The sequence below is a fragment of the Brassica napus genome, chromosome C3 (genome assembly GCF_020379485.1).
Source record: "Brassica napus cultivar Da-Ae chromosome C3, Da-Ae, whole genome shotgun sequence".
Lineage (NCBI taxonomy): Eukaryota > Viridiplantae > Streptophyta > Magnoliopsida > Brassicales > Brassicaceae > Brassica > Brassica napus.
In genome coordinates this window covers 13099486-13115633 of record NC_063446.1, presented here as the reverse complement: position 1 = coordinate 13115633, position 16148 = coordinate 13099486, and the positions used below count along the sequence as shown (strand labels likewise).

At 32.3% G+C, this 16148-nt stretch overlaps 2 protein-coding genes across 3 annotated transcripts; one reads left to right on the top strand and one right to left on the bottom strand.

The window, feature by feature from the left end:
• The first annotated feature begins 630 nt into the window (after window positions 1-630).
• LOC125584293 lies at window positions 631-2172 on the top strand. Its single transcript, XM_048752588.1, has 2 exons — window positions 631-1324; window positions 1400-2172. The coding sequence occupies exons 1-2, from the start codon at window positions 1020-1022 to the stop codon at window positions 1548-1550; spliced, it is 456 nt and encodes a 151-aa protein (XP_048608545.1). The 5' UTR covers window positions 631-1019; the 3' UTR covers window positions 1551-2172.
• Window positions 2173-5433: 3261 nt separating this feature from the next.
• LOC106409363 (wax ester synthase/diacylglycerol acyltransferase 3) lies at window positions 5434-8445 on the bottom strand. Of its 2 annotated transcripts, none has more exons than XM_022699100.2 (7): window positions 7992-8445; window positions 7148-7708; window positions 7015-7081; window positions 6338-6420; window positions 6030-6239; window positions 5822-5959; window positions 5434-5731 (listed from the first exon to the last, which is right to left on the bottom strand). In XM_022699100.2, the coding sequence occupies exons 1-7, from the start codon at window positions 8196-8198 to the stop codon at window positions 5564-5566; spliced, it is 1434 nt and encodes a 477-aa protein (XP_022554821.1). In that variant the 5' UTR covers window positions 8199-8445; the 3' UTR covers window positions 5434-5563. The 2 variants fall into 2 exon arrangements, with proteins under 2 accessions (XP_022554821.1, XP_013705467.1); XM_013850013.3 differs by having other exon boundaries at window positions 7148-7717; window positions 7992-8438.
• Window positions 8446-16148: the final 7703 nt, after the last annotated feature.

Here is a 16148-nt window from a genome sequence, read left to right as displayed (position 1 = left end):
AAGACGCTATCAATGAAGTTGAGGTACCAGAACAACCAACTGATGAAATCCTTTTGATCGACCCGCAAAACTTTCAATATGAAGATATTCCCGAAGATGCGACAGATGAAGCACGTGAAGACGAGTTCGAGAGAAGCGACGATGATGATTGTAATGATAGTGATGAGAACGAAAACGATTTAGAGTGATGTAATATTGATGAGAACGAAAACGATTTAGAGTGATGTAATATATGTCTCTGATGTTGTATTTCTCTATTGTAACGTATGTTTAAAGAAATATTGTTTTTTTACCATCCTAATGTATGTGTAACAAATGTTGTTTTATATAATATGTATTTGTGTTAATTTTAAAAAAATTATTTGGAGTTTTAGGGTTTTAGAGTTTAAGTTGGAGAAAGAGCACAAAGTAGTAGAGAAGAAGAGATATGATGTTAGATGATATGTGACTTTGGGGTTTAGGGATTTCATTCTCGGTGTTTAGGGTTAAGCGTTGTAAAATCGTCGTAAACCGATTTTTCGACGTAATTTCGTCGTAAATGGAAAAACGCGGGCCTGGTAACTTCGTCGTAAACGTGGGCCTTGTAAATTCGTCGTAAACCAATGTTTCGACGTAATTTCGTCGTAAATCGAAAAACACGGGCCTGGTAACTTCGTCGTAAATTAAAAAACACGGGCCTGGTAACTTCGTCGTAATGTTACGAGGAAGTTACGAGGAAACCGTTTTTATATATATGGGAGAAGTCGAAGATACGAGCACTGCTCGTATCTTCCTCCCTAACTCCTCTCCCCCTCTAAGGTAACTTTCTCTCTCTATCTTTTTTTTTTTTTTATAGTTTAGGTTGTTAGTTTAGGTGATTAGTTTAGGGAATTAGTTTAGGTGATTAGTTAACGGAATTAGTTTAGATGATTAGTTTAGAAAATTATTTTAAACAATTCGTTTAGGATATATATTAATTTAATTTTTTTAAATTTTCTAGATGGCTCCTAGACCGAGACCAGCAGCTCCTGCACCTACGTATGCGGATTTGTTTGGCGATGGATCTTCCTCTAGCGGTCCATCGTCTTCTTCCGGGACAGTTCCAGACTCTCACACATCTCGGAGAGTTTCTTCGACCCCTCCTCCTCTTCCATCTCAGATGCCTCCCCCCACGAGCTCCACCTGTCGCCCCGGATCAGCCTGCCCCACCGGCTGCAGTTCATCCCGATTTGCGGGTGCCAGCTCATGCACCATTCGCAAGATACACCGTCGAGGATTTGCTTGCCCAGCCCGGACGAGAGGGTTTACACGTTCTGGACCCCGATAGACCCCCGGGTACTTATTGGTAAGTACATAAAATTATTAATTTTAAATTTAAAATCTTTGATCAATTTTTTTAACAAATTTGTTATATTTGCAGGTTTGGGGCTAACAACCGTGTTAGCCGGAGCGTTTCAGAGACGATGAAGGGATATTATGACGGCCCTTATCCCAACTGGACCATGACTCCCGATCACGTCAAGACGACGTGGTTTAAATGTTTTGCGGTAATTATATTTACATATTATTAATATTTATATTGTTAATTAAATAATTATTATTTTTTTTTCTAATCTTTTAAAATGTTTGTTTTTTCAGCAAAGGTGGAACTGGTCCGTAGGAATCACCGAGAGGGTGAAGAGCGAATTTATTGCAAAGGCGAAAACTCGTCTTTGCAACACCGTCTCCGATTGGAAGGACAAGTGGGAGATTTACGGCTATGAGGGGAAGCCGAGCGGGGTCACAAAGGAAGCATGGGATGGCCTCATCACCTATTGGAACGAACCCAGCTCCATCCGCAAAGCCAACTCCTGCTCCGCTTCCCGAAGAACGAGGGATAAAGATGGCCATTTGCCCATGGTTCATAGATCCGGCCAAAAACCCCATGCCGGAATTCGTCTCGAAGCTGTAAGTTTTATTTAAATTTATAATTTTCATTATTTTAAACTTGTATTTATTAATTATATTTAATTTATTTATTATTGTTGTTTATTAGTTGGAGAAGACGGGAGTTTTGCCATCTCTCTCGGACTTATTCAAGATGACTCACGCCTCACCAGATGGGGTTTTTGTGGATCCTGCATCCGAGAAACTCTTCAACGCTGTGGCGTCTCGGGTTGAAGAGCAAGAGACGCAACTTACCCAACAGTCTGCAGATGGATTACCCGTCAAGTTGTCAACCGTAGAGGTCGACCGGATCTTCGAGGAGGTAAAATTTAATAATTTTAATTTTTTTTCTTTATTTTATTATTAACTCTAAATACGGTTTTATATATATACATATAGGTGGCTCCTAGAAAGAAGGGAAGGACGGTTGGAATAGGTTCCGTTAACGAAGTTGCAAGGGCGACTTCGTCATACTATTCGAGACGGGACCAGGACAACGACCGGATGCAGGCTCGCATGGATACCCAGCAGCAGCGTTTGGACTCTCTCGAGGGTTTGCTGGATGTGATGGCGGTGGGAAATCCAACTTTGCAGAGAGCTTTGGCGGAGAGACGAGCAGCTCTCGGGATGAGCCAGCCGGATCCCGAAGCAGGAACGTCTACAGACCCGAACCCCTCAGCCAACTACTTCGATGACCATGATGTTGGCCTTTAGTTTCCTTTTTTAATTTCTTTTGTTTTGTATAAAAAATTTAAATTCTATTTAATTAATGAATTTATAGTTTTAAAAAAAAAATTATTTGGTTTCATATTTAATTTTATTTCAAATATTTTAAATTTTAAAATTATTGTTTTATAAAATTTATATAATTATTATAATTAATTAATATTTTAAATATGGAGATGTAAATTCGTTGTAAAATTCCACGTTAAGTCCTCGTAACGTTTACGAGGAATTTACATGAAGTCGTTGTAAAGTCCTCGTAAAATTTACATCGACTTTACGTGGAAGCCTTACGTGGCTTTTACAACGAACTATTACGAGGTATTTACATCGTCATTTACGAGGGCATTACGACGAATAGCTCCCTTCCGCTTTACGAGGAATTGACTTCCTCGTAAACGTAACTAGGACTTTACGACGAAACCTCCGTTACGACGAGCGTTTAACAACGAAACGCGTATCGATGTTAATTCGTCGTAAAGCCCCTATTACGACGAATTTACAACGAATACTGCCCTCGTAAAAAATATGTTTTCTTGTAGTGTCCAAGAAACAAAACATTAATGTGATGATTGGTTTTGACCCCGGCCGTAAAATTTAGCTGTAATTTTTTTTTCCGCCGTCGATATAAACAGACTCAACTATTACTCTGTATACCAAACCGGTAATCATGCATCCGTATGAACGACAAACGACGGTTGTGAATTATAAAAATGTAGCTATAGATAAATTGGTTGTAGATGTAAAATTGTTACTGTAAACTTTTTATTTGCAGACTTTTGTTTTAGTTAAATTTGCTATTGCTCTAAACTATAGGACGTATATGTTTTAAAATAAAATATATTAAATATGTGATCTATATATTAAATATTTGTTTTTATCAATTAAAATAATGTATATTAATAATTGTTTTATGAAATATCAAAGTTTACTATTATGTAAAATGTGATATGTAAATAATATTTATGTTATTTAAAATATGTCAATAATTTAAAAGCACCCAAAATTAAATAAAAATATTTATATATGTTTTTATTATGATGATCTAATTTATTTGATATAATAAATAGTAATTTTCAGTTTACAGATTTTGCAGCCTATAAAATACAGTAAGATGTAAGTTTTTTGGTCTAAAATACATAATTTCTTTTTACTTTTTTGTTGTAGATTTAAAAATAAAAGCAAAGCATGATTGGTAACAATGAATAGAAACTTGATACAGGCTTTAACTATTAAAAATAAAATTTAGTGATTTAAAAATAAATAAAGCTAAAGCAGGGAGATAAAGTCCAACTATTCACTCCCTAAATATAACTGTTTAACATCACAATAATTTAATACGCCGGTTTTATAAAAAAAAAACATAATCCATGTTTTAATGTGGATCAGGACTAGTTCAAACTTAAATCTAGTAGTGTATTTGTATGAGTCTGATCCATACAGTCCAATCCGATCCAAATCTATTTGAGCCAAAATTGGCACATCGATCATTTTCCAAACATTCTGAGGTTGACGTTTAAAGAGCTATCATCTCGAGGGTTGTATTAGAGACTAAGTCTCTTACATCAGTAGTTGGAATGAATCCTAAGTAATATATAAGATAGATATATCGATTCATTTATCATCAATTGGTTTTAGGTCTGAAGTTCATCTAATTCAATATAAGTTATAAATGGAGAATCACACTGTTTAATGTACTAGAAGCATTATTTATAATCCTTACTTTTCTTCACAAATGTATATATATATTTATATATATATATATATATTTTTTTTTTTTTGAACGAATCTTCACAAATGTATATTGATTGGTTTAAAAAGAAATATTTTTCCTAATCTAGTATAGAATGTCCAAACATGCCCTCACAGTTGTACTAAGTCATTACGAAATCATGTATAATTTGCGATCCCACGTGGTCTGGGACAGTTGAAAGATAGAACTACCAAGTTGCTAACATAGTTGAAAAGTTGTGGTGAACTGATCAAAAATACCAAACAGGGTCCCTTATTCTTTGATGTACAATCACTTACGTGGAATTCGATACATGTCACATGTGTTTACAATAACTGTTCTTAAATAGCAATCAGGTCCGTTGTGGAAGAAGCTGGGAGTATTAAATAGGATCTATAATATTGCTCAAACTGATTGTGATTTGTACTTTGAAATTTATATTAGTGTTACCATGGGCCCGTGTTATACCACTCACCACCGCGACAATTCAAATTTAATATTTTTTCTTTTTATATTTAGAGATGGAAATAGTAGTAATCTATATTTTCTCCTAAAAATAGATAAACTCTATACAAAAAATACATTATATTAAATTCAACTATATAATAAAATATATATTTAGGAAAATATAGAAATGAAAATAAAAGGGAACTAGATATGATCTAAAATTGTAAAATTTAATCTAAGATCTTAGATTGAAGTGGTCTGACATAAGATCTTGGAGATCGATCTTGGATTGTAAACTTTGAAGTTGATTAGAGATGATATTAGATTGTAAACTTTTATGATTTATCTATTAACTAAGCATAAGATCTAGAATATTTACAAATAAAGCCTTTTTCAAAAAAAAAAAAAAAAAGAATATCTACAAATATGTCTCACCTATAAAAGTGTAAATAGTCTGACATGTAAAATACTATTAAAATTGGCATTTTCGCGAGGCTAGTCAAGATCCATAGTTTGAACATGCATAGCTTAAAGAAGCTCAAGATTGATATCATTTGAAGTTCGAACTTCAAACAAGGAAAACGGTACAAAAATCAAACACATATCATCGATTGAACATATTATAATGTAGGAAATGCTTCGGCCGAGAGAACTTTTTATTGAGATCAAACCAGGCTTACATAGTACATAATTAGATTTCAACATCTGTTATCTTTTAAAAATAAAACTTCATAGTTATCGAGTAGTGATAATGTCTCAAACCTCCATGTTGTGAACTCCTTTCTCCAAGGCAGCAAGTTTGATGATATCGAGCGATTCTACCAAATCATCACATAGTTGATGAGGGTCTGGAATTACTGTTGGGTCGACAGCGAGATTGATGATAATCTTGTCTACGTAGCTTACAAAATGGATAATCAAAGCCTAGTTCAACAACAAACATAACCACCTCTTAATTAATTTCATCGAAGTTATAATTAATCAATATATGCAAGAATAACATGATTGGCTTACCTGCGGTCCACCTGATGCGGTTGCTGTCACGTAAGACATCGGATGGTCAAAAAGACTTACTTCTTCCTTTGGACCCATCACACTTGAAAATGTTAATGTTGTGTGACCAAATACCCTTTTGACAATATTTTCTGCTGCCTGTTATTAAAAATTACATATACATAAGTAAGTATATATATTGATTAATTAGTTGATATTCATATTGTACCTTATCTCCGAATATCTTCATGATACATTTAACAAGTCCATATAGTATAAGTGCCTCCATGGAGATTCTTTTCATATCCATCGTAGATTTTGCTTTTCTAACGTATTCTAGTGGATCATCCTCACATCTTACCCACAAAGGAAATATGACAATACCTACGAAGTTTCCCCATCTACACTTTGAACCCTTTTCCATCATATTAGTGAGATCCTACATTTTCGTATTTATGAACCTCTTGCATTATAGTGTATTTTAAATAATATTGTTTTAGCAGATATCTGGGAAAATGATGGTTACATTTATATTACCTCAATCTTTGTATCTGATCTTAAATTTACAGCTACTGTACCACGAAGACGGACTTTTTTCTTCCCGGTTGCCATATCATCATCTACTTTCAGAACGTACAAAATTGAAACTAGGAATGATGATATATTACGATAATAGCACACTCCTACGATGTGGAGTATTGTACAGAGCATTATAATGAATATCGGTATAAACAACTACAAAATGTAATAACATTTCTATAATGTTTAGTAGCAAGATATTTTCATATCATATGTATTGTCAAATAATAATAAATGATCACTCATACATATACATACATACATATATATGCATATTTTAAGGCATAGTTAAAAATATATACTATGCGTTTTTAAAATATTTGATAAACAAAATTGATAAACTTCAAAAGAAATAGTAAACTTTAAGGTAATTTATCAAAACAATAAGTACATATTTCTTAGTTGTAAAATAGATATTAAAAATTGCAATTTAAATTGATAATTATTTTTTGTAAGCAATTGATAATTAATTGAAAGAACAAATATTAGACTTGCGAGTGTTTTTCCAAGGCCATTATATTTTCATATCTTTTTCACTTTGTTTTTTTCATCTACAAAAGCTACTAAAACTAGATTTATAACAATATTAAGGTCAAGAACACTAGCTAGTAGACTGGGAAAGAATATTAAAATACCAGATTTTTTGCTCAAATATCTTGAGAGACCTGCCTGTGTCATTCCAAGAAGAACATCATTTACTTTCTACAAAAAAAACAAGACAACTGGTCAATATAAAGAAACATGATATTAAAATATTAATATGCTTACCATTTCCATTGTGTTCTTTATCATTTTGACATCATCCAAGCTTATTATCCTATTGATACATTTTCTAGGTCGAACTATATCTCCCGGCTCACTCATGAGAGGAGTTTTCGTATCACGCATAAAACATAGAGTAAGCCAAAACTTGAACAATTCAGTAAGAGTTGTGAAAATGATATTTATCACCAACCAAAATCTCCTAATACACCACCAACCCTTAGCACTTGAATCAGCATGTTTTTTTGTAGCCGTTGTAGTTGGAGGAGCCTTGGGGTCTGATACTTTTCGTGAACTAGCGAGTAGAAGAGTCATAAGAGACACCCCATCGCCTAGTGAATGATGTAGTTTTCCTATGCCTACAGATTTTGCGTTTGATGTCTTTACATTCAGCACATGAAATTCCCATAAAGGTCTGGACATATTCATTGGAGTACTAGCAATGTTTGACGTATAGTCTTCTATAAATTGATCAGGATTTTCAATGTTGAAATGGTCAAGATCTGGTACAATAACATGATCTTCAACTCGAACAGTAACAGGGACCCAAACCGCTTGTCCATTTTTCTTCATCTCCTAAAATATAAATTTATGAACAAAAAAAGAATATATATATATATATACACACAAACACACATATATATATACACATATATATTCAAGTATTTTTATTTCATAACAACCAAATTAAGTCTATTTTTTTAACATTTTTCGAGCAACACGCATGCAACTACATGTCATGATAACAAACTAGTAACTACATGTCTTTTTTTTGAACTATAACTAGTAACTACATGTCATGATAACAAACTCTCTTGTTTGTAAAATTAAAGCATGTAAGTATGTTTACCACTTTGCTAGAGAAGCGAGGGAGCTTGATCCATGTGTTCTTTATACCTTCAACAATGGCAGATGGGTTGCATCTAGTTTTAAACCCTAGTGTTAAAACAATGACGCAGTAAAGGCCTGGCAAAACAAACAACTGCGAAACCGGACTCAGCGGCTCATTTGCTGCTGTCTCTCGCTCCTCTCTATCAATGTCTTTACCCTTTTTCATATTTAAATTGATTATTCTCCAACAGCGCTAGGCTCTTATATCTACTAATGGCGCTGGCGGTAGACTTTATTAATGTGCATCAGTAGAATATCTTAATAAAAAATATCTCACAATAAAATATTAATATTATAATTCATGTATAAAATTTTTAAACAATGATAAGTACAATAAAAGTTTCTCTTGAAGTTCTCTCGCCTTCTTTCTATACTATTCTCTCTTGATTTTTCTATTTTATTGTTAACTGAGAAAGCTCTGACTTAGATACTACCAATATCTACCGAATGGGAACCGCAGATTTGATAAAATAAGCGGTGCGGAATTAAAGTGCGGTACAGTACAACTGCGGTTCATGCGGTTTGCGGGACAAGTGCGGTTTTGATAGAAAAAGTAATGCGGTTTTGATAGAAAAGTAATGTAAAATAAATATATTTAAGAAAATTACAATTAAATTTGTTTGTTTAGTGATAAACACAAAATTCTAAAAATAATTTTAATAAAAAACTGACTGTAATTTATGTATTTTATATAAATTATTTATTAAAATACTGTTAATAAGCTTTTTACTAATAAATAAATAAAAAATATTTTATTTTATATGATGCACAATCGTACTAAACAATAAGGAATAATTTTAATTTTACTACAAATTTGATACCACTTTTCAAATTTACTTTTAAAAGATAATTATTTTCATAAATATCTTAATTTGGCAAAAAGAAAAACTAAAATAACATTTCTAAATCATTAAAAGTTTATTAATATATTGTATGTTTTGTAATAAATAGGAATATTTAAATTAAATAATAATGTAGTCTAGTGGGAAAATGCACGCAGATCTACGTGTTTATAATTATTTAATTGAATACAATTTTTATTATACTGTATATTTATTATTAAAATAAAATAAACTGCTATTGTTGGTAAGCCTGGGACGGATCGGGTATCCGGACAATTTTAAGATATCCGGATCCGGATCATTATCCGGCGGATCCATAATTTTACTATCATTATCCGGATCCGGGGTTCGCGGATATCCGGGTGTCGGATATCTTTCTAAAAATTATAATATCCGGCGGATATCCGGATCCGGATTTGGATCCTTAAAATAAATAAAAAAATAATATTAATATATATAAAATATTAACAATAATTCAAAAATAAAAATATATATAATGTTTTTAATTATTTCTATGTATTATATTACAAAATTTACATTAAATTTATATATACTATTATAAAAATGAAAATATATTAAATAAAATTAGTTTTTATATATAGATATTACTATTTTTGAAATAGTTATTAATAAAATTTACGGATCCGGATATCCGGACTAAAAAATCAAGATATCCGGATCCAGATTCAGCTTTGACGGATCCAACATTTTACTATCCGGATATCCGGATTCGGTCTCTCCGGATATCCGGATTTTCGGATCGGATCCGGATCGGATCACGGATCGAATCCGAATCTCGGATAAAAGTTCCAGGCCTAATTGTTGGTGCGTTATTCATGTGAACCGCTAGTTATATGCATCTAAAATTTTCAAGTGCGTTTTTCTAATTAGTAGACTCTTTTGGACAGACTAAAATCACCTGCGGTTTTGTATTTTCTCTTTCCAAATACCGCACCTTTTTAAATTGCTTCGGTGATTGGTGACTTAATAGCCGTTTTACAAATTCCGCTTTGAAAACCGTGAATAGAAGGTCACCATTCATTACATTAATTTCATTTGTCAATTATTGTCTCGAGTCAGTGTCTTGTCACAAATCAAAGGGTCTTGGCATTAGGATTTTTTTTTTTTTTTGTGCACCATCTTGGCATTAGGATTAGGTCGCGGCATTATGAATAGGGCTGACATTTTATCCGTTTATTTTGACTCCGTTTTGATTCCGTACAAAAATCCGGATATTTGTAAGTTTTTGGAATAAAATAAATATCAAAAATTAATATCCACTAAAGACGAAGAAAAACACAAATACTATTTTTTTCGGATATCCGTTTTGCTCCGACTTTTATACAAATAGATATCTACAATTAACCATCATTGAACCATCTTTTCCTACACTGTACCTTTGCTTCGGCTGTGTGGAACCTCGTTCCTCTCCGATCACCGTTTTGCTCAACTATGTGCCCATCAATAATCATCGCGTTTGAAGCTTCGAGCAAGTGGATTTGCCTTCCACCGACGGGAGTGTCAATAAACATACTCTTCTGGATTATGTGGGCGTTGTGGAACACACGAAACCAACTCTTATTTGAGTCGTTTCACCAATCACCCTCAGAAGTGGTCTCAAAGGCTTTGGCAGCAGCTCGGGAATGGCAGATTGCTCAGACCCCAATCGACACCTCACGTAATATGCAAAAGGAGCCGCCTATCACTCTGACGCCGACGATCCCCCCAGGGACAACCCTATGCAATAGCGACGCAGCGTGAGATAAGAACTCAGAATCGACGGGACTTGGATGGATCTTTACATCTCCAGGAACCCCAACTCTTCAAGGCTCCCAATTTCAGATTCATGTGCAATCGGTCCTCCTGGCTGAAGCCCTAGCGGTACGATCTGCACTCCAACACGCCATTCGTCTTGGCTACACACAAATCTGGCTTAGATCAGACTCTCTTGTGCTCATCAGGGCCATCACTTCGATCAATAAACCGAAGATCATCCATGGAGTTCTCTCGGATATCGGAGCTTTATCACTTTCTTTTGCTTTCTGTTTCTTCTCTTTTATTCCTAGGGAGCTTAATGGATCTGCAGATCATTTAGCAAAAATTTTGCTTTGTAATCGAGTCTCCGTTTGGGCCTAGACTTCTGCTTGTTTTATTTGAATGAAACATGGTTGATAAAAAAAAAAAGATATCTACAATTAAATATAAAATTTAAATGCATAATTTTAAATAATTATTATTTAACATGAATTTATTACTTTTATCTATAAAATTAATTTTAAAGTATTAAATTAAGAAATGAATATAAAATCTTTATAAAAATTACAATTTTGTATAGTTTTATATTTTATAAAAAATAATTAATTTTAAAAATTTATGAAACATGTAGTTTTACTAATCTTGACTTTTTATTTTATATTTTGTAAAAATAATTTGAAAACAAAATTGTATAGTTTTTTCTAAATTTACTTGTATTGGAAAAAAATGAATGTGATATCTGTAAATATCTGTAAATTTTCTGGATATATCAGAAAATTAGATATCTATGAAGGGTTTTCTGCAAAAAACTCTCAATGTGGTTTTTTTTTCAAATTAATCTGCGAACTCAAAAACCCATGGGTCAACCCTCCAAGTGCCAGTCAAACCGCAATATAACCCTCAGCCGTATATATGTGTATTTGACTATGTATAATTTTAATATTTTTCAATACTACGTCGTTTTGACACTAAACTTTTAATGAAAAAAATTTGTTGAACACACGGTTTGAACCTTGAACTTTAAACACTATGTTCATGCTACATAACCATCTCCGCCAACAGATATATTTGTTTACTTAACAAACATAATTATATAGATTTCTAAATTTATTCCAAATTGTCCTTGTTTCTTCTTCTTCCCTTGGACATGGAAGCTTGCGTAAAGGCATAATGAAGGTGGGGTTATCCATAAAAGTGCAGCATATATTTCTTTTTTTCTATCGTCATGGGAGCGCATCATATCTTTCTTCTTTCCTCTGGCCACGATAACACTCGAAGAAGAATGCGGAGATGAGCCGGAAACGTGAATCTCATCCCAATTGTTGTTCAAAACATGTGAGATAATAACTATAAGTAAAGAAAATCGAAAAAATAAATGCTTGAGTAACAATCAAAGGATCACCCCACCTTCATTGTGCATTTACGCAAGCTCCCATGTCCAAGAGAAGAAGAAGAAACAAGGTCATTTCGGAATGAATTTTTAGAAATCTATATAATTGCGTTTGTTAAGTAAACAAATTTGTTGGCCGAGATGGTTATATAGCATGCACATAGTGTTTAAGGTTCAAGTTTCAAACTCCGAGTTCAACAATTTTTTTTCATTAAAAAATTAGCGCCAAAACGAAGTAGTATTGAAAAATGTTAAAATTATACACAGTCAAATACACATATATACGGCCGAGGGTTATATTGCTGTTTGACTGGCACTTGGAGGGTTGACCCGTAGGTTTTTGGGTTCGCGGATTAATTTGCAAAACAAAACCACATTGAGGGTTTTTTTGCAGAAACCCCGTCTATAAATACGATGCAAATCACAAATACCGAATATTATTGTATTATTTTGATTCGTGCCCACCCACGTCTAATTAGGATCTTATCTTAGAAGTGATAGTTTCATACAAATTTGACTTACTAAACTTGTGAAACAAGGTGTCATTTCGTGTTAGCTGAAAAAAGGTAGCATTTCTTTTACCGCATTTGATGTATAATCTCGATCTACCTTTTACCCGGATTTGCTCCGATCTGTTGTAAGAGCTGATATATAGGCCAAACGCACTTCCTCTCTAGCGCTGAATTTAATGCTGGAAAAGATAATAATTCTAAAAATTCGAACCAAATTATAGGTTAGGACCCAAACCCACAGAGACCCAAAGTAATAATGGACCGAGTAAATGACGAGTCAGGTGGAGTTAACATGTGAACGACTCTGAACGTATCTTTATTGTGCAGTCAATTCGTATCTTAGAGCATGCATGCTCAATTGCTCTTCCTTTATTATCTCAAAAATATATCCTCAGAAGTAAAATAGTATCATTTTAAAATTTATAAAAAAGTTCGAATATGAAAAAATATAATTCGAAAACATAAAAAAAATATATTTTATTTATTTATTTAAATAATTATTTATTATATATGTAGAAAATAATGGTATAAAACGGCGGTGCAACGCTCGGCGGTGAAGAACCGTGGCGATTCCATTAAACTCAGATAAAATATCGGATTCGTAGAAAAAGTTCATGGTTTTGGGTTTTAAACGCTTGAAAATTGAAGTTACGTAACAAATCTATACTTTTTATGCATAAATGATAAGAAATCCGCAAAGAAAACAATGTATTATGTTAAAAAGGTGAGGTGGCCATTAAAAAATCGCAAAAGAAGTGAAAACCCTAGAAGGAAGAAAACAACTTAATTACAATTTTTTCATTAATAAAAGAAAAAAATAAAATAAAACATATAAATATTTAGGATATACATTTCTACGAAAAAATTAAGATAAGTACTAAAAACTAATCCCGATTAATCTCCAGTTAATCTCTGGTTTTCTATTAACTCGCTAGGTACACCTGACTCACGGCTAGTGTAGTTTCGAACATGAGTGTTAACATTACGATCACATTAATAATAGTCAAATATATTATCATCTTATATCGTAATTAAAAACTCTAATTATCATGTTATGTTTTCTTTCAATTGGTAGGCATATTATTTCAATCAGAAGAATATATTTATTATTTGTTTAGTATTTAAACGAAAGAATTATCATATTAAAATTTTCTTATAAACGTAATATTTTCTTTAATGGCATGCTATATTTTTAAAGGTTGTAATGTGGCTTTCTAGCATATCCAGGTAAAGACAACCTTCATTAAGAAAACATGTTTGATTGTAAAAAGATAAGAATATCTATTTAAATTCTTCTGAGAGGTTAAAAATAATTTTTACCCCTTATTTCCCCTTATTAGATGTTACTAGGAGTTTAGTTTGTTTTTTTATGATTTGATATTTGAACTTTTAGCATTATTATCCATATTGTTTGTTTATCTGAATGACATAATAGAAAACTCTTAGTACTATAATTAATTTTATATTAAACTATATAATATGCATATTAGAGATGATACAACAAGTACTTTCAAACTAGATAAACTAGTGTGGAAATGTAAACTATACCACATTTTTTTCCTAATCCTTTTTTCCAAATATATAGGTATTTATTGAGTGAATATGGTTTATATAAGACAAAGTAAAAATATACAGTTGATATGTAAGTACATAATTATGATCACGGTGAATGAATAATTTTTTTTGTAACGGATGAATGACTACTTTAACTTTCATCAGATAAATTTTACTGCAGATAAATCATCTACATCTTGACAATCTTTATATAATACTTGTAATATAAATAGACTACTTTGCGATCCTTTTGGTAGAATAGTTCAACTGATAAATAAAATCATGCAACAAGTATGTAGAATTAAACATATTATGTGTGGATAACACTTTGTTGGTTCATGTGCAAATTGGTTGTTTGATTTACTTTTCTCTTGCATAAATTTTATGAATTTCATTTTTCACGCAAAAACTTATCTATCCGATGATTGACTTTTGAGATTGTATATAACATGTCTTTGTGGTACTTTTGGATATTTTTTATTTTTCTAAATAACTTGAAATTATTATATTTGTGATATTTTAAATTTACGGTTATACTTTGTGTAATGTTCTATACATGTCTTTTGAAAATTTGAAAGATTAGAAAGTTTTTCTTTCAGCTTTATTAAAATTATTTGGTACAATTACAAAATTTACAACTGATTCAAAGCATTTCAACTATAAAATTATAAAATTATATAAAATTTACTCATGGTATGTAAGAAACACTATGTTACTTGTGGCGATTGTATGGCGGTTTCTTGGCGGTTTCTAATGAGACTTGGGTGGTTCTGGTCGCCAATTTTTCACCCAATTACTTGTTTGTTCCTTACTTTTACTTTTTTTTATGAATCCATGGACAATATCTATGATGTTTGTTTCAGTGATCTTGTTATCGTTTTGTGAAACATATAAACAGTGATTTTATTCGATATGGTACTCTCGTCGTTTCCTCTTCTCGGTGGTGACTGTAAATATATTCATGTGTATTATAATTGGTTTCTATTCGGAGAAGATGATAATAACATGGGATGGCGTGTTTGATGTGCGGGGTATCTTCCTCCGTAAGAGTTTATATCCAGTGAGTTGGCCTCAATTAATGAAGTCTACTTCCGCCGACGTTTGTTTGTGCCTTTTATAGCCCAACGATTTTGTTCCAGGGATTCAATGCTTATGGAAGAGATTACCACCACGAAAAACGCCTTGTTAGAGTTATATAAAGAAAGGATAATCAAACCGAAATACAATCTATACCATCATATAGATGGGATTCATAGAAGATTATATGGTCAAGGTGTCGGTGTCGCAAGGAAGATTTTACAGAATCTATATTCATCAAACGTAAATGTCCATGTCACAATTACCTTTAAGTCATATCATCATTAGTTATCATGGCATGTCATCATTTTTCTTTCAAAATCATTATGGTGATGACACATGGCAAATCACTTCTCAAATAATGTCTAGAGAACATTAGCTTTTCTATTATTAACAATCTAACATTGGTTTTAAGAAGGTTTGTAATAAAAAAATATCTTGATTCCTTAAATTTTTATTTAATAGTTTCAATAATAATATAAACCTTATAAGTAATTCTACTAAAGTTAAATCTATTTTGATACCAATATAATAATGAACACATGTAAATTGTTATTGTAATATATTTTAGAGCTAATTAGCTCAAAACCAATGAAAGACATGGAAATTAAGTATATACCAAAAACAATAAAACTTTAGGCTGTATAGTGTTTCAGAGTGATGCTAAATGACTTTCCTATCCCTTTTTAAGCTACTTTCGTTTTAATCTTTAGGCAAGTAGGTTTTTAGGTGTGCAGTAGTAGGATTTGGAAGATATTTTATAGATTTAGTTAAGGTTTTGTTTAGTTTTTCTTTAGACAGAGAAACCATGTAAAGAATTAGTGAAACTTTTTTATTTCTCTTCCACAATCCTTTCCATATCTACTCCTCCGTCGTGTTTTTATCCGAGAAGATTATTCCAGGAATCGCAGGGAATCCTTAACAACTAAGATTGCACGACGATCCACGTTGTTCGGTTGTTGTGTTAAATTCTCGGAGAAGATTTT

Bases quoted from the DNA above. Each gene is read 5' to 3' on its own strand.
- LOC106409363 (XM_013850013.3), bottom strand. From the start codon at position 8,198: ATGAAAAAGGGTAAAGACATTGATAGAGAGGAGCGAGAGACAGCAGCA. The intron at 6,421-7,014 runs GTATTTTAATAT...TTCTGAAAGTAG, and splicing joins ATATTTGAGCAAAAAATCTG to ATGATGATATGGCAACCGGG. The intron at 5,732-5,821 runs GTAAGCCAATCA...TTGTTGAACTAG, and splicing joins CCGCATCAGGTGGACCGCAG to GCTTTGATTATCCATTTTGT.
- LOC125584293 (XM_048752588.1), top strand. From the start codon at position 1,020: ATGCGGATTTGTTTGGCGATGGATCTTCCTCTAGCGGTCCATCGTCTT. The intron at 1,325-1,399 runs GTAAGTACATAA...TTATATTTGCAG, and splicing joins AGACCCCCGGGTACTTATTG to GTTTGGGGCTAACAACCGTG.